We start from the raw sequence: 27,830 nt of genomic DNA, 5'->3' as shown, positions 1-27,830 counted from the left end.
CGGGAGGATCCAGAGAGAACTGCGCGGGTGATTAAAATGGTTATTAAAACACAAAATCCTGATTGGAATGATTTGCAGGTGTTGTTAGATACTCTGATGGATTCAACTGAAAAGGACATGGTGATGCGCGCTGCTAAGGAAAGGGCTAGGGAGGATATACGGGCACAGAGGCTGGCAGGAGTTACTGTGGGAGAAATCGTGCCTACCGATGACCCGGGGTGGGATCCGAATAGCATTGAGGGGCATTTGAGATTGAAAAAGTTCCAGGAACTGTTGTTAAGAAGGAGTAAGAACGGGAATGCCTAAAACATTAAATTGGTCTAAGCTGTATGCGGTAAAACAGGAAAAGAGTGAATCCCCGTCGGCATTTTTGGAAAGGCTGAAGGAAGCGGCAAGGAAATATACTAGTCTGGATGTTGAAAAGGAAGAAGGGCAGTTACAGATAGCCTTGTTGTTTATGGGTCAGTCACAGGATGATATTCAGAGGAAATTGCAGAAGCTGGAGGGTGAGGATACCCGGAGGCTAGATAAACTTTTAGAGACTGTTTGGAAGGTGTATAATAATAGGGAAAAGGAGACAGCAAAGCGACAACAAGCCAATATTTTGGCAGTAATGCAGCAGCAGGCTGGAGGACAAAGGGGCAGAGGACGGGGAGGCAGAGGACGTGGACGTGGTGGTTTTGGCAGAGGCAGGGGATTCTTTCTGAATGCAGGGACCAATATGGGGGGTTTTGGCAACGGGTTTACTCAAGGAGGATAAGCTCAAATCAGTGTGCATTTTGTAGACAGATCGGGCACTGGAAAAATGAATGCCCCATAAGGAATGGAATGGGGGGAGGTGGAAACGGGAGCGGGATCGGGAGCCCTATGGGAACTTACCCAATAGTGCCAGCAGATGTCGCCCAAGCTCAGGCTATGATACTGGGAAATTATCAGAACCAGAGCTGACTAGACCGGGACCTCAAGGTAAGGATAGAGATAGGGAGGTACAGAACAGGAGTTTATGGTAGATACAGGGGCTACCTATTGAGTATTAAATAAACGTCTAGGACCAATTAGTGACACTACCATACAAGTGGTCGGAGCTATGGGACAACTTGAGGAGAGACCCTTTCTGAAGCCCCTCAGTTTGAGGTTTGGTGGGAAGGAACTGGATCATCAATTTTTATATATGCCAAATTGTCCAAAACCATTATTTGGCTGGGACTTATTATCCCTACTCAATGCAAAATTATTTTCGAAGATGGGAGAGCTAAATTGGAAATTCCACATGAAGAAATTGGAAAAATTTTCATATTAAAAGAAGCTGATCCAGTGCCAATCCCACCCGAGGTAGAACAAGCAGTAGTCCCTTGGGTTTGGGAAACAGGAGTACCAGGGAAGTCCAAAGCAGCCCAACCCGTAGTGGTGGAATTAAAAGAAGGGGCACAACCAGTTAGAATTAAACAATATCCCATTAGGACAGAGGCAAAGCAGGGGGTGGCTCCCACAATAGCTCAATTTATTACTTTAGGGTTATTACAAGAATGTGAATCGGAATACAATACCCCTATATTCCCGGTGCGTAAGCCAAATGGTAAGTACAGGCTAGTACAGGATTTAAGGGCAATTAACAAAATAGTTAAGGACATCCACCCAGTGGTTGCTAATCCTTATACTTTGTTAACATCTGTGTCAGAACGCTTTAAATGGTTTACTGTGATTGATTTGAAAGATGCCTTCTTCTGCATCCCACTGGCCGCGGAAAGCATGAAGTACTTTGCCTTTGAATGGGAAGACCCTAACACAGGACGGAAGAAGCAGCTGACATGGACACGTTTACCCCAGGGATTCAGCAACAGCCCCACAATCTTTGGCAATCAGTTGGCCAAGGAACTGGAGGAATGGAGGACCACCCAGGTGAAAGAACCACCGTCTAGGTATGTACTCTTGCAATATGTGGATGATATCCTGCTAGCTACTGAAGAAAGAGGGGTATGCCTGACGCTAACAATTGCACTGTTAAACATGTTGGGACAGTCTGGTTACCGAGTATCGAAAGAAAAGGCACAACTCATTCAGGAAAAGGTGCTGTATTTGGGTTGTGAGCTGAGCCAAGGACAGCGTAAACTGGGGACAAATCGTGTGGAGGCGATCTGTTCTATACCCCTCCCTAGAAATCATCAGGAATTAAGGTCCTTTTTGGGCATGGTGGGATGGTGTAGATTATGGATCTTAAATTTTGGACTGCTTGCAAAACCATTGTATGAAGCTCTGAAAGAGCCCAAGCTAGAATGGAATACTGCTAGAGAAAAAGGCATTCCAGGAGTTAAAGCAAGCTCTAAAAGAAGCCCCTGCTTTGGGCCTGCCGGACCTGAATAAAGATTTTCAACTTTATGTGAATGAGAGACAGCAGTTGGCATTGGGGGTACTTACCCAACGATTGGGGTCCTGGAAAAGGCCAGTGGGTTATTTCTCCAAACAATTGGACACTGTCAGTATGGGGTGGCCGTCATGCTTGCGGGCCGTAGCGGCCACTGTCATACTGATACAGGAAGCTCGAAAATTAACATTGGGAAGGAAAATAGAAGTGTTCGTTCCCCACATGGTATTGACAGTGTTGGAACAGAAAGGGGGACATTGGTTATCATCTAGCAGAATGCTACAATACCAGGCCATTTTGAGGGAACAAGATGATGTGGAACTGAAAACAACTAACCATATCAACACAGCTGAGTTTCTCCGCAGTGAAACAGCAGAAGGGGAATTAGCCCATGACTGCATGGAAATAATTGAGCAGGTGTACTCCAGCCGGATGGATCTGAAGGACACACCAATGGAGGATCCCGACTGGGAGTTGTTCACAGATGGATCAAGCTTCGTGGAAAATGGGACCAGGTATGCTGGGTACTCTGTTGTCTCCACAACCCAGGTTATAGAAGCCAAAGCATTACCTCCAGGAACCTCGGCCCAGAAAGTGGAGGTCATAGGCCTTACAAGGGCACTGGTACTCAGCGCTGGAAAGAAGGTTAACATTTGGACTGATTCTAAATATGCTTTTGGGGTAGTACACGTACATGGAGCTTTATGGAAAGAGAGGGGATTACTTAGTGCACAAGGAACTATGATCAAACATCACACAGAAGTTTTAGCCTTACTAGAAGCAGTCCACAAGCCAGAAAAGGTGGCCGTCATGCATGTACGTGGGCATCAGAAAGAAGAAGGAAAAATTTTCCAAGGAAATCGCCTGGCAGATTCGGCTGCCAAGGAGGCTGCACGGCTGGTATGGACCCAGATGGCTTTGATCCCTACAAAGGTAACCCCTATTTCTCCTTACTTAAACAAACCACCACACTACTCATCAGAGGATGAGAAGCTGGCCAAATTGTTGAGGGCACAGAAAAACGCAACTGGATGGTACGTCACAACTACAGGACAAGTGGTGGTCCCAAAACAAATAATGAATGCAATCCTTGTTACAGAGCACAATAAGTGTCATTGGGGAGCAGAAGTATTGGTAAAATTTTTGAAAAAGGAGATGGTTTCTAACCAGATGTTAACAATGGCAAAGCGGGTGAATGCAATGTGTCCGGTGTGTCTGAAAAATAACCCCATAGTTAGGAAGCAAATCCAGCTAGGTAGGCTTCAAACTGGGGCAGAGCCAGGAGATTATTGGCAGTTAGATTTTTCAGAATTACCGAGGGTTCAGGGGTACAAGTATGTGTTGGTGTATGTGTGTACTTTCTCAGGATGGCCAGAGGCCTTTCCCTGTCGTACCAATCAGGCTAAGGAAGTAATCAGGACTCTATTAAAAGAGATCATTCCGAGATTTGGGGTACCATTGGGATTGTCGTCAGACCGGGGACCACATTTTATTGCTAACATTGTACAGGAGGTGGCTAGAATGCTTGATATCACTTGGAATCTACACACTCCCTGGAGACCTCAGTCGAGTAGTCAGGTTGAGAGAATGAATCAAACACTGAAAAATCAAATAAAGAAAATCTCTCAGGAAGCTAAATTGCAGTGGCCGCAGGCTTTACCGTTAGCTTTGCTCAGAATTAGGATAAAGCCTAGAGAAAGGGTGGGAGTCAGCCCTTTCGAAATTCTGTACGGGAAACCGTATCATGCAACTACATTGAGGGGCGACCCACATGTGTCCGGAGATCAGGTGATTTTCAATTATGTTCTATCCCTTCACAGAGTTCTCAGCGCCCTGCGTGGAGCATTGCAGTGGAATCGACCACTGCCACTGGAAAACCCTGTACATGACATACAACCAGGAGACCAGGTGTACATAAAGAACTGGCAAACTGATTCCCTGAGGGAAGCATGGGATGGTCCACATCAGGTAATATTGACAACCTTTATAGCTGTTAAGGTAGCAGGGATTGCCTTGTGGATTCACTACACCAGAGTCAAGAAAGTTCCTGCACAATGGGAGACACAAGTACTATCCCCAACTCGGATGATAATCCGAGCAAAAGAACCACATTGTTAATTATTGTATTTCTGGTTGTAATAAGATGTCATTCTGTCAATGGTTTTGTTGTTGTATCAGTCCCTGAACCAGTTGTAGGAGCATTGGAGGGAATGAATGTGAACTTAACTTGTGTTTTTATGGATGACCAGAGAGCTGGAGCCAGGGAGGTGACCGTATATTGGAAAAGAGGGAACGGGAACAGTGTCGAAAATCACAATGCTCTCACGACTTGGGATAAGGATGCACAAATTGGTAATTCAACCATCACTTTAAGAAACATAACTGTGAGGGACTCAGATAAATTCACTTGTTTGGTCAGGATCCGGTGGAGCTTAGATTACAAATACATACAGTTAAGGGTTAGGAATTGGGAGAGAAATGATACTGAGATAATCATAACTCCTACCACTGTGTATGTTGATATGTGAGATGGACCTCCTTTGCGAGTTAATTGTTCTTTCACCACCCAGGATTCTTGTGGTACCTTTTATTCAGTCGCGTGGTGGAAATGGAATAGTGCAGGACTGTGGGACAAACCAAAGGGTCGAAGCAATGCATGGGTTACGGATCAGGGAGGTATGGGATGGTACAATGAGACACAACCACGATTGGGAGAATCAGAAGGAAAATACATTTGTATAGTGGTTTGTGGGATGCAATCCCCATATGGAAAGAGAGAAGTTAAAGGAAGAGCACACCTGGGACAGGGAATGAGGCCATCACATGGGGTATATCGAGCAGTGGATGGATCTCTGGTGATATTGATGTGTAAATTAGATTTGGGAATGACATTTTCCGAATTTGGATGGTGGTTTGGGGGAAGTAATCTTCCCCAAACAGCTAAATACCAGAAGGAAAAGAAACTAGAGAATACAGCAACTTTAGTTATTCAAAATGTGCGATCCTCAGATGAGGGCATGTACTGCGTTGGGTGGCTCAGGATGCTTGGTGGATACACGCTAGAACCACAGTTTCGCTGATGAAAGGAAGGGTGTTTAATTGGAGAATTAGAGATTTGAGAAATAGCAGTGAAACTTTCAACTTCCAAAGGGGGGAAGAGCAAGAAAATTTAGTAGTTGGGTTAATCAGAGATTTTGGAGTAGTACAGAATGTTTCAAGAATTATGGCTTGCCTACCATTACCACGAGCTGCAGGAGAGCCCATTCTGTGGGGAATAATCCCGATTGGACCCCTACCAAAATTGGAGAGAAATACCACTCAGATATGTCGCAGTGAATTGAAACAGCGGGTGGAAATGGAACATAAGATTGTAGGCAGTCGGGAGTCCTGGTCCATTCCCGGGAGCAGGGATGATTGTCAAAAACTACCTAGTTATCGGTTGCCAAAATAAGACGATTTAGAAGTGTGGGACGGTGCAGCTATGATGAGGTCCGTAGAGCGAGTGTTCCTAAGACTGTTTGGTATAACAAAATAGTATGTCAGAACGTTTCTCAGAATATTTCATTAGAGGAAGAATGGAAGACAATATGGGGGCCCAGTCTTTTAGAGACCTATAGCTACCTAGGATCGGTAAAGTGGTGTATCCAGTGGATAGGAAGAAAGAACCAAACCCATCGCTCAGTCACAGCAGCGGTGACAGCACACCGGGAGCTTAGGAAGCAGAAAGAGAATTGGAATTGCACACAGGTGTATACCTGTGACACCCCGGAAAATGACATTGGACTAATTCCAGTGAGAGTACTACTTAAGTGGGGATGTGAATGCCGGGGGTACAATCACTCAATAAACGGGAATATACTTAACCAAAATCAAGTAAATTGTAGATCAACCACAATTCGCAGCCCCGGTAATTTAGTTTGGGTAATGGGACACGGACAGTGGACTACACATCTCCCCATTGATGGGCCAGTTACACAAATCACACTTGGGATTCCTACCTTGTGTCCATTTTGGAGACAATCAAGCTTGAGTGAGAGAAATAATAGACAAAAGAGAGATGTGAGTCCAGAAGATGAGTGGCACGAACCAGATAGTGGGGTTAAATTTGGATGGGCCCTGGAATCATTCTTTGCACCTATTGCAGCATATCGAAATAGGGACATGATTTATAGATTGATGGGTCAGACCGAGAGATTAGCAGCAGCCACCAAAAAGGGATTTAAAGATTTAAATTTGCAATTGCAAGCCACTACAAGAATGACCTTGCAGAACAGAATGGCCTTAGATATGCTGTTACTAAAAGAACATGGGGTTTGTGGTTACCTGAACAAGAAAATAGATCATTGCTGCATCCATATCCCAAATGTGACCATTGAAGTAGAAAAAGATATTTTACAATTAGAAAATATAGAAGAAAAGACCAAAGAATTAGAAAAAGAAACAGAACACAATTGGATCGGGGCATTGTTTGATTCCTTAGGGCTCCAAGTCTCTGGTTGGATATCTTCGGCAATTCAATATATATTGATGTTTTTGATATTAATACTAATCATTTTTGGAGTATATAGATGTATCGTAGGTATGATTAGACGAGAGCGTATGAACACTCGACGACTGATGAATGCAATGACTCGAATTCCAGCAACACCACCGCCCCATACAAAGAGAACGGACATCCAAATGAAGCTGAAAAAAAGACATGAGCACTCCTGCAAATCTAAGATTGAGGAATGCTCAAAAGGGGGGACTTGTTGCAGTGAGTTATTCTAATATTCAAATAAGAATAGCAAAATTATGTATTAGACGTAGTTATGCTAAAAATTGTAACCTAAGTAAGCTCTTAGCACAATATATGAGAACAAAAGACCAGTGTTGCAAGAAATCAGTAGAGCATGATTATCTAAAGAATGTGCAGTAGAAGAAGAAATTGTCATCTACATGATGTATGTCCGTAAGGAATGTTCTGTTAGAGATCAATGTAACCGTTAGTCAAGGACCAGCTTAGAGATGTCACATAGAACAAATAAAGCGAAGAGATCACAAGATGAAGTAATCGTATAAACAAAAAGGTATATAAATCTTGTAATTCTGTCTGGAGCTTGGGACTCTGATTTTGGGACGTTAGTGCGCGGAGACCCCCAGGGCCCTCAATAAAGCACCGCATAAAAAAACTTTGTTGTTCTGTGTTTTTACTCTCTTTGGATACGGGCAACACCAGGACTCCCATCCTAGTAATGCCTTGCTTTCATTAATGCCAAAGCTTCCCCTTGCTGAGCATTGTGCCTTGTCCCCAAAGGATCCATACCTCCTTTTCTCTTCAAACAGACACAAGTCACAATTGCTCTGGGAGATGAAACTATACGAGATCCCCATGAGGGATGTTAACTACTTCATCCAAATATTTAGGATTTCTCTGATCCAATTCTGTGATCACAAAAAAATGTGAGAAATTATGCACACACACACACTTTCAGCCTTCTACTATGAATCACAGAGGTTAAGAGCTGCTTCAAGGCCCTATAAGGAGGGCAATTTTCACTGAAACACTAGGTGGAAGATAGAAAAGGAAGGAAAAAAAAAAGTAAAGATCCTTTCTCTTATGGAATTTTGTCCCATTTGTTGCTAAGAGAAAATAACAACTGGTACTTAAAGAGACAAAAGAAATGGCCAAGGTGGGGGAAAGGTGCAGCTGGCTACTCTCTTACCTGAGGGGCTTTCTCCTGGGAAGGGCAGAGATACTGTGAGATTTTGCCTGGGGCCCTGGAGGGAGGGTGTGGGGGAGGTGGTGAGGGGCTTGGTTTAGCCCATAGATCTCTCTCCCCCTTGGCATCGTAGGAGGACTAAGTTAAGCAGCTTACTGAGGGGAGAATTTACTGCCACCATAGTTCCCAGCCCTGCACTGCTTCTTCCTTACAGTGGGTGAGCCTTTGCTCATTAGGGCAGCCATTGAACTGGGAACTTATTAACACTTGATGTGATTGGAAAGGATCCTCACCATCTATTCAGGTGCCTCAGGGGAAAATCCAGGACCCTGACCCCCTCCCCCTTCCTGGAGGGCATGCCTCTGTGGCTGTATGTGGCAGTTGCTATGGAGAACTCCAGCTGCCACTGCCCTGCCCCACTGCTATTGGAGGCAGCCTTAGGCTTTTTTGCTACACTCTAACCCAGCACTCCAAGTGCAGCAATCCCTAAGTTTTCTGTCACATTTGTTTGCCACTCCAGGGGGTATGCTTGATTCTGCCATCCCAACTGCCACTCCAAGGTTCCGGCTGCAGCCCATTTCACCATCCAGCCTGTCCACCATTACCACATGAGGGAAACACAGCTGAACTCACGCCACACCATCCTCTGCAGCTGCGAGGGAATCATTGCACCTTCCCTGCCTGGCAGGGAGCCAACAGTGCCTCTGTCGGCTGTGACCATAACTACACCATAGGGGAAAGTGCTGAAGCCAAGAGAAGGCTGTTACTGTGTTTCTGGTTTTTTGTTGTGCTTCTGTTGTTGTTTGCTTTGTTATACATACTAGTATGAAGAACTGTTATTCCTTTCCCTGTACCTTTGCCTGAAAGCCCCTTAATTTCAAAGTTACAATACTCGGAGGAAAGAGGATGATACCCTCCTACCAAAGGTCCCTCCAGCTAAGGGAGGTTCCCACATTCCTTGGCAGGCACCTTTCAAACCAAGACACACTGCTGCAAAAACATAAAATGAATATTCAAAACTCATCTTATTAGCAAATAGGCTCAAAGTGACACATACCAGTGAAAACTTTGGTTCCTGAATTCAGTAAGATTTTCTGAAATTCATCATAACATTTGCAGAATCAAAGGAAATAGTGTCCAAATATTAAAAAAAAAAAAAAAAAACCCACAAAAAAACCCCAACTTTTATTCCCCTTCCAAAACCCAGCAAATTATGGAGTTAGGTAGATTACAGTGCCCCATTTTTCCTACAGCAGACAGTAATAAGTGCCAGGATTCTAGTGAATTCCTCATCATCCAAAGCCTGAAATGTAGAACATACACTGAAACAACCTATGGTAAAACAAACACACTCTGCATTACAAAATCTAAACAAGATGGGGTAGCAAATTCTGCAGGTCAAGAAATATGCACTGTTGTCTTTATTGGAACTATGGCATCTGGTCTACTGAAGCCAAAACCTTTTACTTCAGTTAATGATTACTCTAGTTCTCTCATATGCAGAATACAGTAACATATTTAGTCCACAAATTCTTACACAAAAAGCAAATAGCCCAAAATCTTGCTATTTTAAAAGCTTTCAGGAATCAAGCATCTAAGGTTACTGTCTTGAAAGATAAAAGCTCCCTTAAGCATGCAGCTACTCTTTTGTCAAGAGTAAGCTGTTCCAGGGAGATTAATCAACTCCAAAAAAGGGGAGTCACTCAACAGTCACTCTCAGTTTGGCTTATAAAGTTTGCAAATGAAGTTTGGCTTTTAACCTCCTAAGAACTGTCACATTTTTCCTTTGTGCCCACCTCACGGTAAATGTCTTAGGCTGGAAATGCAAGATGTGGCTGGGGGTGTGTATTCTATTGCCATCCATTAGAGGTGGGGCAGTTATCTTCTGTTAATTGGGCCACCACATAAAAACAGGTGGGGTAGTTTTTCTTTATCTCTTCCACAACCAATCCTCCTTCCAGAAAATATCTTCTGTTAATGGGCCATTGAGTCTCATTGCATGACTGATAAAATTACATCATCCCATTGTGAGATGCTGTGCCCAGGGGGAGAAGACAAGCATTCCTACCTGGATGTAATCTGAAATTTGGAACACCACAACCAGCCTTTTCCCACTGGATTCCCAGAGGAAGACCAGGCCCATCAATACCACCACTGGACCTTGAGAGGAAAACTACACCCTTCTACAGGATCACTGCTTCAACGCAACCTCATTTGTCACTCCAGGAGGACTGCAGCCACCATTTAACTGGACTGCTACCAACACAGTGACCAACAGGATGTCAGGTTGTGTTCTGACTCTGTCAATGTTGTCTTGTATTACTGGATTTTTTAAAAAAATTTGTCCTAATAACTGTTATTCCTACTCCCTATTTTTGCCTGACAGCCTCTTAACTTCAAAATTAGAATAATTCAGAGGGAGGGTGTTATGAGTAAAAAATACGGTTTACCCATTTTTTTAAAAAAGGTTGCAGAGTTACAAGTTGAGCTCGGAGCTAGTTGCTGGCAGAAGTCTTTGTGAACTTCACGTTGTAATCACCTGTTAAGAGTCGGTCATTAACTCTATTGTTGAGAACTCCCCTTTTTGTCAGTACCACCCTGCCTGGGCCAGGTGGATGGCCCTTCTTGGACAGTGAAAGGAGGGGACATGGGAGGACATGCAAATAACCTTGGACCCAGAATGCCATGAGAGAGGAGCCCCACCACTTAAAAAAAAAAAAAAAAAAAAAAAAAAAAAAAAACCCCAAAAGGATCAAGCCAACACAGAATTAAGAGATCGAGGTGATGTCTGGACATGAGGAAAAAGGTCCAGAGCCTGCAGAGACACTGAGAACCTTTGTTGCCCCTCACCCCAGCCAGAAGACCTCAGCTGGAGCCAGTACCCTGGACATCAAATCAAAAAGTGGAACACGGGGTATATCCCTGCTGCTCTTGTGAGGACAGGACCTCCAGCTCTGCCTCCTAGTGGACAAAGCTGCACTTTCCTCCTCCTCCAAGCCACTCCCGGAGTGACGACAGTGTGACTGAGGACCCGTTGGGCCTCCCAACCTGAGCTGATCACTTTTAATAAAGGCATTAAAAAGGAGAAAGATCACCTGTTCTATTTATTTCAGAGGAGTTTGCATTTTCCTTTTCAAGAGAGGCTCCTGCCTTTCTTAGAAAACACCTGTCTTTTCACACCAAGACTGTAACATAGTCCCTCAAGCCCCTTTGAAATAAACTCACCAAGTGAGAATTGGGGCCCAAAACCAGCCCATCCCAGAAGCCTGACTATGCATCTTCTGCAAAAAGAACTTTGCAACCAATCCTTTCTGTAGGAGATTTACAGTCTGCCAGAACTTCTGTCAAAAATTTGGAACTAGGTGACATTGTATTTCCTCAGCCTGCCCAGAAAGATACAGAAAGACACAAAGAATGGCAAATGCTGAACAAAGCAGGGTACAGAAAAAAATAAAGGCTGCTTCAGGATTATCATTTTCAGAGTGTATCTACACAACTCAACTGAACTGAGCAATGGCTGCAACTCAGCCTTAGCTTACAGGAAAGGATTCAAAGGGCATAACATACTGGTTTAAGAGTTTCAAAAAGTGGTAAAATACAAGGAATCTGAAATAGTTTAAGCTAATGCCAAAGGCTAAAGCTTTCTGTTTTCTCTGAATTCCATTTCCTTGCATGGCATGAGGGATGAATTTCAGGAGTATTTTATCTGAGAAACAAACTAAAACGTGGTTGAGTAAAAGCAGACAACTAATGCATGAAGTGCATCTTCTGCTTGACTGCTCAGCAAAGCACAGATAAGAGATGTTTCTTGATGTGTAAAAACACAGCCACAGAGTTTTGCATCCTGATGCACTGATTTCATTAAATGATCTCACGCATCCAAATCTGGAAATCAGGTTAGGTAGAACACTGGAAAGAATCAAGTTATGAGGATTATGTAAGGCATACACTGAACTGTAGGAAAAAAAATTGATTTAAAATTTGTTTACGGCTTGCCCCTTGTAGTGAACCATTTGGCGCTTATGGCTAAATTTTGCCTTAAACAAGCTGTTTAAGTTTGTTTAACTAAAAAACTTTGAACTAAAGGAGAAGCTGCTGTAAGGAACGGTTACCACACAGGAATGGTAGAGGGTTTTTTTAATGCAAATTTCTCTCCACCACAAGCCACTACCATCAGCCTCAAAACCCTGAACTTGGATAGTTTGTTCAGAAAAATTTTCCAGGCACATACACTCAAGCCCCCTGTTTGATGCTGCCAGACTTCCAGAACCTTCCAGAAAGAAGACTGTGCATACCCAGAATTCTTCTTGGAGGAGGTACTGGAGGTACTAGAAGAATCAGGGTTATAAACCTCCCAGTTTTTAATACGTATGCTTGCCTCCATCTCCAATGGACTTGGACTGCATATCACAACCATTGACCATAATCCCCTACCATAGGTGGAGCCATGGGTGGTGATAGATCTCTCTTTTCTTCTGTTTTTCTCTTTCCTGTTTTCCTCTCTTACGGTGATCATACCCTTCAAAATGACTACAGTACCCCTTCTCAAATCCATTAAGTCTTTTTCCACTTAAGATTTCAAAGCAGTTCTAATAAAATTTGTTGTTGTATCAGTTACTTATTGTTTTGCTTTAATCCACCCCCAGGGATCCCTTTAACAATGAACTTGCTTACCTTGCCTTAGAGGTGGGTCACATTGTTATCTTAAACAATATTTCTTAATAGTTTGCACTACATAATCAACACATGAATTTGGCTATTAATACATTTGAGAATATATAATATACATTATATATAGAATATGTATACATAATATAGAATATATATATATATAGACACACAATATATATTTGAGAAAATACCAACCTTCAGCTTGTGAAGCTGGTGATCGTGCCCATTTCTTGATGCAATTCAGGTGGAATACATGGTAACAATTCTGACAGCTCCACACTGGGGCTACTATTCGGACCACCTCACAGCATACCATGCACTCATACTTCTCTGTGGTCAGCTGTTCAATCAATGACCCTGCAAATCAAATATATTACTTGTGCATAAAAGAACAGCTAGCTGAGAAATGAAACTCAAATTGAATTCAAAGATTTAATTTAAATTATAGCAAAACTTATTTTAGTTCTGTGGCTATTTCAGCTCAGTGGCTATAAATAAGATATTAGTTTACTCATGGAAGATTCCAGTTTGATACTTGCTGGGCATTTTTTTAGCTTCACAGCAGGAAGAAGGAATATAAGATTCTTATTAAAGTGGCAATGCAAATTCCACTTTGACAAATAGTAATTATTCTGATCTTATGAAGTAATAATTATTTTTAAGATTGGCAGAAGTTTGAGATTATACTCATCACTTTATATAGGAAATTTATCTTTGCATACACTTTAAACCAAGAAGATGAATTCTCTTAAATACAGAAATCTCTGCCAAAATTACATTTCATTCCTATCCTTAAGTATTCCCAGGAGATGACACAACAAATATTAATAGTGAAATACCTGGATTATGGGACTAAACCCTTTATAAAGTGAGTGCTTTAGGAGTGGAATTATTGGGAACAACAGTCAAAGTACAGGGTCTTTTGAGCCATATGAACAAATGTGAAAAAGTACTTTGAAAATAAAGAAGAACCCCACGTTAAAGTCAACACAGCCTGATGTGCAACCATAAGAAAGGCACCACATAAAGCTTAATTTCTGTCAGATTACTTCTCACCCTTTAAGATAAGACTACCAAATACACCTTAGAAATGTCCACAGGATTTTAAAATATACTAACTACAAGCTGTCCTAGGGTGACTGTTATCCCCATTCGTGTGTGTAATTTATGCTGGATATTATGTTCTGTGCCTTTAAGACTGGCAGAGTGAAAGTTTTGTTGGGCCTCCTATCAGCCACTCGGAGACATACAGATAGCACCAGGACTTAGTGCTGCTTTTTTTGCTTTTTGCCCGGCTTTTTGCCTTTGCTCTTGCTTCTGCTTTGCTTTTGCTTGCTCTTGCTTTTTTCCCTCTTCTCATTAGTTAATTTAACTAAACAGTCCAAATTCCTTTCTGGACTGCTTCCCCTGTGTGGACCTGCTGAACCCGCTCCAGACTGGGATTTTGGAAACACCAAGAGTTTGCACCCTGTGGCCTGCAGCAGCTGCCCCAGCGCCGGAGGGACTGATAACAGCGACTACCTCCCAGGAGAGACTTTCTGAATTTGTCATCTTTTTCAGAGCAGTGAAAGAGTGGTGTCATCCCGTATTGTTCATTTCGTTTTCTGGGGGGTGCTGTGCTTGTCAAACAAACAGGTTCTTTGCACCTCTCTCCGAGGAATTCTTCCCGAACTGGTTGGGGGGAGGGGCCGTGTGGCTTTGTTGTTTGGAGAAGCCCTTTTTGGGGATTCTCTCCCAAATTTGCCCTAAACCAGGACACAAGTGTACACTGTAAAAATGTAGCATTTTAAGATTGTGCCAATACAAGTATCAGAGACTCAAATGTTATGGTTTATGGCTTAAACATTTTTATGAAGGACTTTTGCCTCTTACAGCAAATTGTGTAACAAAAACTGCATGGAAGACCCCTGCACTCTAAATGAGGTCTCTAGGCTGAGGCCCTCAACTTCAAGTTAAACTGCCTAAGGGACAGAGATAACACATGTGGGAAATGATGGATAAGACTGGAAGAGCATACATCCATGGCAGGGATGTCCAGAAACTTTAGGGTAAAGGCTGTAGCCCTAGGTTTATCTGCTGCCAGACTTGCACAGACCCTGACACCAAACTGAGGAGGAAGTGAGGAAGTTCTTTTGGATGTATGGCATATCCTCCAGTCAGAGGCAGTGAACACCCATCCAGCTGCTGTGCAGACTAGCCCAACTGCAGGGCCCCCCACCCTGGGAAAGCCATATCTACCATGCATCCATGTGAGGGACAGCAGATGGGATGTCATGGCCCATCAAAGGCCCACTCCAAGGGGTCCCCAGACTCTGTACCAGAGAACACTGCACATTATGCAACAGACCCACAGTCCTGCAGGCAACAATGTCAAACCTGCCCCCTTCAGAGAGGCACCTGGGCATTCCCACCTGGCCCATGATTGATCCATTGGATTCCATATTTTCATCAGGGACCAAGAAGATGAGAAGAAGGAGAACAACAAGACGTCGTCGGAACCCATGAAAGGGTGATATGTTTCTATTTAATCTGTCTCTGTCACTCTCCCTGTCCCCTCCCCTCCCAGCCCCCTTTTTCTATTTCTTTCTTTTATCTTTCTTTCTCTTTGCCTCTTTTACTATTAAATAAAATCCATCCTTTTTTGGTATTAACATCTAACCTTGTTTGTGTTTTAATCTCATTTTTTGCAAACATTTGAACTCAAGTACATTTGGCTTTGGTCAGAGAGCTCTCTTTGCTCCTCTGTGATTAGACCGGATCACAAGAATGAAAGTTCAAATTTACAATGAAGGAAATAAGAAAAGAAAATAATAGAAAAAAATTACTGTCAATTCAAAATGTGCTTGTACCACATCTGATTGCAAGCAAGCCCATGGCTTGCAAGTGTTGACATTGTTTGTCCTCCTCAACACGATTTTTAAATTTATTTTCTAGCCCTCCCGCATCAAGCCCCACAACATTTAGCATTAACTGTAATTTCTACTTGCTATCCCATAATTTTTATCTGCCATAAAGGAATAACCTCATGTAAAACATACTTCTTTTCTCCAGAAGACTAAAGCTATACCATACTTAGAAACTGTAGCTGTCCCAGAAATAGTTAAAAATCCACAATCCTCGTTCCCTGAAAACAGTGGCAGACAATGTTTTCAAAAGAGCTCCCAAATAAAGTATGCAAATAAACTACTATTTTGGAGATGTAACCTCCTTAAGTTCCCTGGGAAAGACTATTACTTATCTTTCTGCTTATTGCATGCGATGTTTTTCATTTAATAATAATGCTGGGAAAAGACCGAGGTGCCTTCAATTTTATGATTCAAATAGAACCCAGGAGCATGACAGTTAATTTATTTAGGTTAGAGAGGATTAAGGAAGATCTTGGTCCTCTTAAGAGAAGAAAGCTTCCAACTAGATGTATCTTATGCTTCCTGATAATGCTATTACTTTCTCAGTTGTGAAACAGGAGATGCTGAGAAGTAAAGTCTTCAATAGACTTGATATCACAATTAAGATAATTGGAACTAGTCTACCCATCTCTATCATTCTGTGCAACAGAAGGTAAGGTTGAGATGCTTTGTAAAATATCAAATAAATATAATTCTTGGTGTTTCTCCTTATTGCGTCTGAACATTTAAGCCTCTTAACACTTAGTGCTTAAGCTTATGTAAAACAGTAAGAATAAGCTACCTAAGTTGTTGAAACAGAAACCAGTATCATAGCCCTGAAGAGACTGAGCTGATTTGCATTTAATGTTTTCAGTCACTAATGGTATGAGTCAGCATAAAATTCACTCAAATAGCCAAAAACTGTGGGTCTGGTTTAGACTGTCAACAGCACATATTTTTATTCTCAAACTTCCAAAAACAGTATCCAGATATTGCCTCTATTTCTAATTACCTTTTGAGGTGGTGCCTAACGTTTTTTTGCCTTTTTTCTTCTATTCCCTGTATTCTTCACACACATATTTGGAGCTCTGTAGCCTATTACTGCATTCATAGCTAGTTTTCCCCAGTACTTTCCCCTGCCCCGATAGCCAGAAAGACAAAACACGTTCCAAGACACCTACGCTATCTTGAAACTCTCCTTAGAAACCAAGCTTAAAAAACAGCTCTTTGAGACACATTTTCATCAACAAGGTTCAGTCTTGAACTGTGGGGGGAACAGCATCACCACTTATGCTTCTAACTGATTTTTGTCAATTATGTTAATTTACTAAACTTATAAAACCCCATGCACCCGGTAGGGGGAGGGGAGGTTAGTGGACATTTTCCACATTTGCCCTTGGAGGCCTCCAATAAAGACTAGCTTTTACATTACCTCCTCTACCGATACTATCTCAGAAGTGTGTGTTGTTTCATTTATAGGTTTTTTAAGGCATCAAAGGTGCAGAAAAAAAACACATAAAATTCAGTTATGCATAGAATACCGTTTCTCTGTCTGGCATTTTCCTACTCCTACATAAAACAGGAGAAGACCTATTCTGCAAAAGTCAGATTCAGCATTATCCTTCTCAAGAAGCATTATTTAGAATGCTCAAAATTTTACTCCCACACCATACACATTTTAAAATGGTACCTAACTAGGTTATTGTTTGCAGTTTTGTAGCAAAACCAAAAAAACTTTAAACAAAATCCGTCCTTCTCTAGTAAACTTACAGAATATGTTCCCACTGAAATACCATGCATCTACATTTACTTCTACCCTCTGATCCCAAAACCAATTTAATGTGAAATAATAAGCTTCTTCAGCTACTCAAGGCAGGAGCTGAAGCAAAGACTGCTTAAATTATTCAAGATCATATCTTTCATAGGGGAGTCTAGGACAGTCTGAAAAACTTACCTGTATGAGTTTCTTTGTTTTTTGGTACATCACTTTGCTTTTTCCAGTACTGGGTCCAGCTGAAATGAAGTGAAGGTACTTGATCCCCCTTTAGCAAGTACTTTCTTCCACTGAACCTGAGAGACTCAGACAACTGATGTCTGATTTCTCTGGTCAAGTTTTCATCATTTTTGTGAGCAATGAGTTCTTTCTTCCTTTCACTTTTATCTTTTGGAGTATATGCAACAGAAGACTTCTTACCTACTTTTGTGTTTTTACTACGGTGAGAATCATGTCTTTTCTGACACTCCTTTTCTACTGGGGGTTTGTTCCACACAGGCTTCCGGGAATATCTTTTGTTTACATTATTGTAGCATTTTTGTTCATCCCCACTTCCAAAAGGTTCATCACAGAATACCTTTCCAATGGATGATTCTGAAGAGTCAGACTGCGTCAAATCCAAAGATGAAACATTTTCACACAGCTCTACTTTCTGTTTAGAGCTCATTCGCTTTTCACGGTCATGTATCTGCTTTCCCTTTTCCCTGAAACCTCTCCCAGATATATGTATCAGATGCGTTTTCTTTGGCTTTGCCCCTCTGCTATCCACATTAGGCACTTCCCTGTCACTCTCTGAGGAGAGAAAATCACTGTATCCTCTAGGAGGTGCTCTTCTACCATGTTCTAGTGCAGCATCTGAAATTCCTGGACCTGCAGCAGTATCCGTAGTACTTTGCCTTGTCTTATTTCTAGCACATGTGCCGTCATTTCTTAATCTGTGCAATCTCTGGCTTGCCAAGCTGCGATTCTTCAAACTTTTACTGGTACCAAGATATTGGTGGAAGTCTTCAGAATTCCCATACTGACTTTCCAGTTTACAAAAGCCATGATGCTTTGTGGAAGAGCTTTCATATTCTGTACCTCTTTCAGAATACAGACTAGGAATTGGTATATCACTTCTGTTCTGATTACTGTTAGAGTCTTTCCTATCTTTATTTAACCAGTTTATATCTGTCGGTTGTCCTTCTCCAGAAACGGAATCAGCAGCACCAGGGCTGAAATTTAATGTACCTAAAACATAAATAAATACAAATTCATAAAACTTAAAACAGTACATACTTCTTTTCAACCAAATTACCATACATGCAAAGGTCCAGAAGTTCCATCAATCCCACACTTGACTGAACAACTGGAATCAAGTGTCCAGAAACTAGAATTGAATCATACAGTGCTTTGTAGAAGCCTTCTTGTCATCTTTATAGGACTGTGATGACTCAGAATTAAGAATATAAAAATAAAAGGTGAAAGAAAACTTTTAAAGTAGCACAAGACATGCAAGTGTGAGAATCAGCTTTTAACATCTGAAGTTTTTCCTAGCATGTTTACATAAATACAAGAACCTGAAAAAAGGGGTCCTTTAAATACAATGTCTACATCTGAGATTTGAACATTACACAAAACTTTGAATATAAATTAAAAGTAGCAGTAGTAAATACTGCATCAACTCTGATTATACTGTTCTAGAGACAGACATATTAAACAGCACAGGACAGCTGTGCAAAACTATTTTTCTGAGGCCAACAACATGAACCATGCTTCTACTTCAGCAGTCTTCTGTAATTTCCATGCCCCTAGTTAAAAGAAAGATAAATCCTATGTTACTCAATTTCCTGTAACATTGTGCCAGTAGTATCGGCCTGCCACAGAAATTATTAGATGAATATCAGGGATAGTTTAATTGGCTGTGGCAGATAAGTTAAATTTTACACAGTAATGTAAAAAAAGTAGTTAATAAAGTCTCATGGACATCCCATTGATCTCATTTTACTGGTTGGGTAGGTTACCTCACGTGGTAGGACAGAGCGTAGTTTATTCCTGGGACATAACAATTAAAAGAGATAATCAAACACTTAGGCCAAAAGACTCTCCAAAAGGCTAAAGCAATCTAGGTTCCTGACCTACCTACTATTTTTTTCAATAAAGATTGTGGAAAATAATATTTTGAAGAGAAGAATAAACCAGAACATTTCAAGGCACTAAAATGCTTTTTTCCCAACATATTTAATTTGTTTTCAAATGAAAAAAGGTTTTATCAAAACCTCTAGGAATGGTCATACCTGCAATGTGAAGTTGGCGGCTTCCACAACTTTGTGGAAGTGAAGCTTTAACCTTAATAAAACTTAAGAATTTAAAATTACATTTCAGGATGTTTTAGCCACATTGCCTAATTCATACTTTAGTTTTTAAAGAGCAGTTGAAATTACTTAGGAGATTTTTGTCTTTGCAAAAACTATATTATATATTATTTATATAATATATATCATTTAATATTATCTATATTTACTATACCCATATATTAACATTACAATGTTACATTACAAGATAGTCTATGTTATTAATATAGTATATTATATATTATTACATGCCACTCTATACAGTATTATATGTTATAAATAAACTAGATACAAATGGCAAATACAAATAGTTTGGGGTTTTTTAAGTTGAAATACTAACCTGATTTTGAGACAACAAAATGAAAAAAACAGACAGAAGTCTGGTCTTCAAAACAGCTTAAGACTGAATTAAGAATCAGCAAAAAAGCTATATTAGTTCAGGCAAAAAAGAAGTAGAGACACAGGTATTGTGTAGAGAAGTAGAGGCAAAAAAGAAGTAGAGACACTGGTACCCACTACCAGCACCTGTGGGAATAGTTCAAAGCTGTGTTCAGACTCAACATGAGGGGACATTTCTTTGCCAAGAGCATGGTCAAAACCTTTAACAGGCTTTCCAAAAGGGTGGTTAATATCCCATGTCTGCCAGTGTCCAAGAGACAATTGGACAACACTCAATACGCTTCAACTTTTGGTCAGCCCTGAAGCAGTCAGGTCTGGATTCAATGACCATTGTAGTTCCCTTCCAGCTGAACTATTCTATCATTAGGACTGCAGACCCTAGTAGGTACCAACATTAGGCTTATACATATGAAAGATTCTGGACTGAAAGCATCTTCCCTAGAAAAATTCTATTTTTCTCAGCATATGTATCCTGTGCAAAGAATAGCAAATGTAAAGTTGTCCATTTTATTTTCGACAGCTACACTTACTTCCAGTTTTCCCAGTGTTAAGTCAGCTTCTTTCCTATCACTAAAAAAGAGCAGTACAATTGTAAACTATGCACTATAATGTTAATGACAGTGATTCAGTATAGACTACCTAAATTTCACATATTTTGATCTGAAAACAGAATGCAATCCTAGAATTACATGCAAACCTTATTTGAAACAGCTCATTTTATTAGCTGTTTGAAGTTTTCTTTTGTATACTCCAAAAATTTAAAGTCTGATGGATAGCTATAGTTTAATCAAAACAGGCTTGCAGAAAGACTGCAGAAAAAATTAGAAATTGGGATTCAGATATTTAAAAGCACCTCCAAAATATTCATAGGCCATTAGAACTTTTTACATCTATAAGATTCCTATTCTTGCTGTCAGCTTTTACATAATAAAGAAAATTCCAGAGTGGTAAATTCTACTAAAACTGACTTCTGTCTGCCAAGACAAGAAACTGCAAAATAAATGTACAAGTGTAATAATAAGTAGGGAACACTGGCTGAAATTGTCTCTGACATGTTAACATATACATACACAAAAATTCATTGTAAAAGGGATGCCCTAAAGCTAAAGTCCAGCCTGTATTTCTATAAAATAAACATAGAATATCATAATAACTTTATTCTAAACTTCTACATTGTCCCACCTCTGTGCCTGAGAACTTCATGGAACTGATCCTCCTAGGAGTTACACTAAGGCACATAGAAGACAGGGAGGTGATTGGGACAGCCAGCAGAGCTTTACCAAGGACAAGTCCCACCCAACCAACATAGTGGCTTTCTATGATGGAGTGACTGCATAAGTGGACAACAGAAGGTTGGCAGGTATTATTTATCTGGACGTATGTAAAGACTTAGATATGGTCTCTCCCAACATCCTGCTCTCTCAATCAGAGAGATGGGTGTACTATTACGCAAATAAAAAACTGGCTAGAAAGTAACATCCAGAGAGTAGTGGTCAACAGCTCAGAGTCCTGATGGACATCAGAGACAAGTGATGTCCCTCAGGGGTCTGTATTGCAACCACTGCTGTTTAACATCTTCATTAATTATATAGTCAAAGAGATACATTGTACCCACAGCAAATTTGCAGATGCCATCAAGCTGAGTGGTGCAATTGACATAGCTCAAGAATGGAATGCCATCCTGAAGGACCTGGACAAGCTGAAAAAGTGGGCCCACAGGAATCTCATGAGGTTGAACAAGACCAAGGACAAAGTGCTGCACCTGGATCAGGGCAGCCCCGAGTATCAATAGGGGCTGGGGGATGAACAGATCAAGAACAGCCCTGCTGAGAAGACTTGGTGAATGAGAGGCAGACATGATCTGACAACATGTGCTCATAGCCCAGAAGACCAACTGCAACCTGGGCCACATCAGAAGAGGTGTGGCCAGCCGGTCAAATGAGTTGATTCATCCCCTCTACTCTGCTTTGAGTACTCCACACCTGGAGTGCTGCATCCAGCTATGGGGTCCCCCAGCACATGAAGGTCATCAGCTTCTTGAATTGAAGCAAGCGTGGAGGAGGCCAACAAGATGTTGTAAGGATGGAGCATATCACCTGTGAGGAAAGGCTAAGAGAATTGGATTTGTTCAACCTGGAGAATCGGCTCCAAAGTGACCTAACTATGACTTTCCAGTATCTGAAGGAAGCACACAAGAAAAATGGGCAAAGACTTTTTACAAGGGCATGTAAGGACAGGACAAGGGGGTCTGGCTTCAAGCTGGAAGAGGAGAGATTTAGGTTAGATATAAAAAAGAAAATCTTTACTGTGACAGTGGTAAGACACTGGAACAGGTTGCCCAAAGCAGCAGTCCCATCCCTGACAGTTTAAGGCCACACTGGATGGGGCTCTGAATAAGAAGGTCTAGTGGAAGATGTCCCTGCCCATCACAGGGGGGTTGAAACTAGATGTCTTTTAAGGTCCCTTCTAGCCCAAGCCAATCTATGATTTTAACATCCCTAGGAATAATGGTTTGAATTAGAATGAAGCATATGAAAGCAATATGGTTTCGTGCCTGTTCTACCATTGCGTTAAACCCCTTCAGCATTAACTGTTGACAGAGCCAGAATGCCCTGGCAAAAAGGTAGTCCTTGTGAACTATCTTTCAGAAAAATAATTTGATAAGGACACATCAAAAAATATTAAGCAAATTAGGAAGTACTCATTTTAATAAGTACAAGCTCATCTTCAAAAACAGAGCTTATACATGGGAACAGTACTGCCAATAGCTTAGGTACTTTTTTATGAATATATTAAGGATGACATTTGAAGGTGCCACTTAAAAACATTATGCCTAAGTGCCATATTTTAGAACAGTTTCACAGTTTCAGGAAGCTATATTCAATTAGATTTTTAAGAACCATTACATAATGTACTTTAACTAATATGAAGTTGATAATTAAAAACAAGTATAAGAGAGAAAAAATATGTTGACAAAGGTAATAAGAAAAAAATGTTACAGTCCACAGAACAGCCCTTTATGCATCAGACAGTACTTCTTTCTTCTTAAATTAATTCAGCTTTACTTCCTAGACAGGAAGACCTGATTTCCTTCTAAAGTTTCCTATCAGTATAAAACTGGAATGAAACAAACAATACTGATTATTACCATTCTTTCTACATGGACTTCTGACATCTTTTAATTGACTGCTTTTAATGAGATACCCATAAATTCAGCCAAAAATAGTGTCTTGCACTGTGTGCAAAAAGTTTCTTTAGTAGCATGTGCTTAGCTCCACAATGCAAAAAAGGATAAAAATATTAGGTGTCCAAAGGAGGACAACAGAGATGGTAAAAGGACTAAATTACACAAGCAGCTGAAAATATTAGCTTTGTTGAGCTTGGAGGAGACTGAGGGGTCACCTTATTGCTGCCTACAGTTTTCTCATGAGAGGAAGTGGAGAGGCAGTGGCTGATTTCTTTTCCCCAGTGGCCAGTGATAGGAAGCAAAGGAAAGCTTAAAGTGTGGTCACAGAGAAGTCAGATTGGAAAGTATCGGGAAAAACTTCAATTAAAGGGTGGTCAAGTACTGCAAAAAGCTTTATAGGAAAGTGGTCATGACCCCAAGCTTTTCAGTATTCAAGAACTGTTTTAATAATGTGTTTAGATATCTTATTTAATTTTTAGGTTGCCCTGTGGGATATCAAACACTTGATTCAATGACTCTTGTGAGTCCCTTTCCACTCAGAATATTCCATTAATATATATTCTATTTATATACTGTCTCTCACCTATAAGATGAAGCTGATTTTTCAGGATGGATGCCTTCATTTTTAAAGCAATTCAAATAACCTATTATTTCACCTAAAGGTAGATGACAGTAGAATGTGCACACAACAATCTATTTGTGTCAGCATTACATATATCTAGACGAGATGATTCAGTCATCTGCACACGAAGCGCAAGTTACACAGAAGACACTCCCTGCAGCTCTTAAAATGCCTGTATTAAAGAGAACAACAACCCAAAAAAGAAAAAAAATTAAAAACCCACAAACAAAAATGAATGGTCCCTTAAGGAAATTTGAGGTTTTCCCCATAGCACTGGAAGCTTTAAACCAGACTACCAAGTTTATGCTTTCTGTCTTCTCTGATCACTTTATACATTCACCTATAGCATCTTATTTTTAAGATTACACAGATTTACAAAATGTTGAATTTCTTCCTAAACAGGAGTTACATTGTTTCAGTCAATAAGACTCAAGCAGGGCAACCAATTTCCACGCAAAACAATCTGCATGCCCAAAACTCATTGTTTATTTCAACTGTATTAGCTCATGTCATAAAAGATATGCTCCCTTACTACAATGCTTTCCAGAAATTACTAGAGAATAACATGCAAAACCAGCCTAACAAAGAATTACAGAATGGCCCATTTTGAGACTTCCATAGATCATCTAGTTCAAAAATCCTACCCAAAAAGGGTCAGTTGCCCATAACTGTGACCAGCTGGATTTTGAGAATCTCCAAAGACTGAGAGGCCATGACCTCTCTCAGCAACTTGTTCCAGTGTTATTATCATTCTCACAGTAAGAAGGCTTGTCCTTGTGTTCAGCTGGAATTTTATATGTTTTATACCTGCGGCCTCTTGTCCTTTAATTTAATACCACTAAGAAGAATCTGGTACCATATTCTTTATTCCCACCCTTTCAGTATTTGTACACAGCCCTTATATCTGAGACTTCTTACAACTAAACATATCCAGCTCTCTCTACCTCTCCTCATGTGAGGGATGCTCCAATTCCTTAATGGTCTTCATGGTCCTTTGCTGGACTCAGTCCAGTATGTACACATTATCCTTGTACACAGGGAGCCCAGAGCTGGACACAATGCTCGAGGGGGTGGCCTCATCTCACCTTTTCTGCAAAGCTGTTTTCCAGCTAACTAGTCCCCTGTGTATATTGGTGCAGTGCGGTGTTATTGTGTTTTTTGATATTGCCATTTCATGTCCACTTCAGTGCATCCATACTTTAAATGGACATTTAAAGTTTTAGCCAGCCCATTTAAAGATGACATGCGAGAAAATCTGAAAGTAGGATTTTGTCATAAGTAGTTTCATCATCCCAACAAAAGGACCTACTACAGAATAGATTTTGCATATGGAAAACAAATACATTTTAAGTTTTCACTTTCTTTGTCTCCCTTACAGTGAGCAATGTATTATAGCAACTCCCTGGTTATCTTCAGCTTAATGATGCATCGTACCATGTATAACACCCAGCTGTCCTTGTGATGGCAAAAAACCAAAACTACATTGAACAGCAATTACAGCAACTGATGGGGAAAAAATCGTTTAACAGGTATTAAATAGAATACATTTATCCCTTCTAGGTGCACAGGGACTGAAACTAGAAAGATGCATCAGTGTGAACAATTATTATACAATTGCTTTGCTGCTTACATTTTTCCTCTTTGTCTTTTATAATCATTTCCTGGGTCTCAATAATTCTTCACTACTGACAAAATGTCCTGGATGAGCAACATATCTGTAGTGACCTAAAACTGTCACTCCTCAAACTCCTGTTTTATTGAGAGCAGAAACATCTTTCAATTTTAAGCTTTCAAAATCAGACACTTGCTCCATCCATGAACCTGCAGTGCAAAACCCAGCTTCCATTCTAATACTGCACATGTACAACTCAAAACTTACCTATGAGATTTTTCTTGAGAGCACAAAAAATGACCCAACTCCAGACCTTAATCCCAAGCAACAATAGCTGTATTATTTTGTTATGCCTTATTATAAGGCAAGTGTAGAAATGGTGTCCCATGCAGACTAATCTACTGCTTTACAGTAAAGCAATTTTTAGCCCACTATACCTACTATTTATTCCAATAGACATATACTATGCAAAAAGATTTCACAATCAGAGTTGACCCACAGCCTGGCAGAATAAAACATAAACAGACAAGAAGAAATTTGACTGCATCAGCTTTACTGAAGGTATGTCTCTGCTCTCTGTACCATGTCCCAGGCCATTTCACTTCCAACAAGCCAGTCAGTGAACCCATTCTCATACCACCAAAAAATGAACTCATGTAACTTCTCCATCATGATAGCCAGACTGCCAAGAACAGGGGATGCTATTAAGGACAATGGCTGTAAATAATCTTCATCTGAATTAACATCAGCATGCTGCAAAAATAGAGAATGATATTTTCTTCTTCGCCCTAAATACAAAAGTCCAAGATTTCCCTTGAAATCCAACAACTATGAACAATGAAATTAGTCAGCTCATCAATCGACCTCAATGTGACATTGATTACTGGATGAAGTCTATTGGACTACAGTAAAATTAAGCAACATGATGAAAAAACTAAACATCATTGATTACTCTCAGCAACAATGGTATTTCTAAATACATACTCGTGACAAAATTACGTAAGAGTTCTTCTATTGTTAAGTACCCGAAATACAGGACAAATAATTAAACGCAGGGCTGAAATAGCGGTCTTGAAAGGTTTCCTCCCCACTCCTCAGCAATCACAACCAATAAAACTAGTTAATCTGAACCTGCATCGTACAAGTAAGCACGGCAAAACAAAGGAAAAACTGTTTTCTTGCATGTTGCACTCAATCCCGGTCCAGGCCGTGTCCCTAAGACGCTCTCCATACGTAAGCCCCTGCCTAGATTCCTCAAAACAGGTAGCACCTTCTCTAACCAGTAATCTCCTGCATGTCCAAGACTTCTACTCAGAAATCCCTCTGAGACCCCTCAAAAAGACGCGGCTTTACAGCAGCTCGTGGGCCTGAGACATTGTCATTGTCACAGCTCTGTGCGGGCAGCTTGAAACCTGCGTTTCAAGGATATGGGTGGGCAGACAGCAGACAGGTTTTCCAGTAACCAAGCTCTTCTTTGTGTATTTTCTCTGGCGTTACCAAAGACGTTACATCCGTTTGTCCCATACTAGGAGCAAGCACGTTCGTGCTCGGCCAAAGTTCTTCCTACCGGGCCCTGCGGCACAGGCGAGCCCGGCCATTTTGGGCGCGACAAGCACCGCTAAGTCGCGCCGGGCAGGGACTGGCCAGCCGCAACAGGTGGTGCCGCAGCCCGCACCCTTCGACAAGGCAGCTTCGGCGCGACTTTCTACCCGCTAGTATCGCTGGGGAGTGGTGACTTTCCTCCCTCTCACTGCGCCCACCCAATCCTGCAGTCCCCCTCTTTAGTCCCCCTGCCCCAGAGCGGCAGCCACGCTTACCTGAGCCGGGCCGCGCCTCCGCCATGCCCGCACCAGCCCCACTCCGTAGTCCAGCGTCCTGGCTGCCGCGCACGCGCAAAGCTTGCGCATGCGTCACCAGTTGAGCCTTATCTCTCCGCACGCAACCTGCGCCGCAATGGCGAGAGAGAGCGGAACCAAGCGGAGGCAGGAGGGGCGGAGCCGGGGGCGGGCCGAGCTGAGCTCAAGCGGGGTGTTAGGTTACGTAGCGTTGTGTCTGCGGTAGTGCTGCCTTTCCCATACCGGGAAAGGGCTGAAAATCAGAAACCTTGTTTGATACTGCAAAGGAGGAAAAAAGGAAGACAAACAGTGGCAAAGAAACACTAACTCTGGCAATAAATGGACCTTTTGGTTGGCAATCGGCTTGTCTCCAGCATTTCAGAGCCCGGCTGAGCGGGCCAAGAGCAGGAGGGTGGGTACAGGACAGCTCGGCCTCTGTCTCCATGTG

The 27,830-nt window shown here is 41.3% G+C and overlaps 1 protein-coding gene across 7 annotated transcripts in view; it reads right to left on the bottom strand.

The window, feature by feature from the left end:
- The window catches only part of NFX1 (nuclear transcription factor, X-box binding 1), a 90,957-nt gene extending 63,448 nt beyond the window's left edge, over positions 1-27,509 (bottom strand). For 4 of the 7 annotated variants that reach the window (XR_007776959.1, XR_007776960.1, XM_050971374.1 and 1 more), the window contains exons 1-4: positions 27,365-27,497; positions 23,897-24,107; positions 17,575-18,624; positions 12,931-13,092 (exon numbers count right to left, since the gene is read on the bottom strand). Coding sequence is in view for 5 of the 7 variants with exons in the window: in XM_050971374.1 (XP_050827331.1) it covers positions 12,931-13,092; positions 17,575-18,624; positions 23,897-23,936 (1,252 nt within the window). In the remaining 2 variants the exon portion in view is untranslated. Of the gene's footprint in view, positions 1-12,930; positions 13,093-17,574; positions 18,625-23,896; positions 24,108-27,364 lie in introns of all 7 variants that reach the window. The other 3 variants (XM_050971373.1, XM_050971375.1, XM_030235316.2) reach the window with 3 other exon arrangements.
- Positions 27,510-27,830: the final 321 nt, after the last annotated feature.

The sequence above is a fragment of the Serinus canaria genome, chromosome 2, assembly GCF_022539315.1.
Source record: "Serinus canaria isolate serCan28SL12 chromosome 2, serCan2020, whole genome shotgun sequence".
Classification (NCBI taxonomy): Eukaryota; Metazoa; Chordata; class Aves; order Passeriformes; family Fringillidae; genus Serinus; species Serinus canaria.
This window is presented reverse-complemented; position numbering and strand designations above follow the sequence as displayed.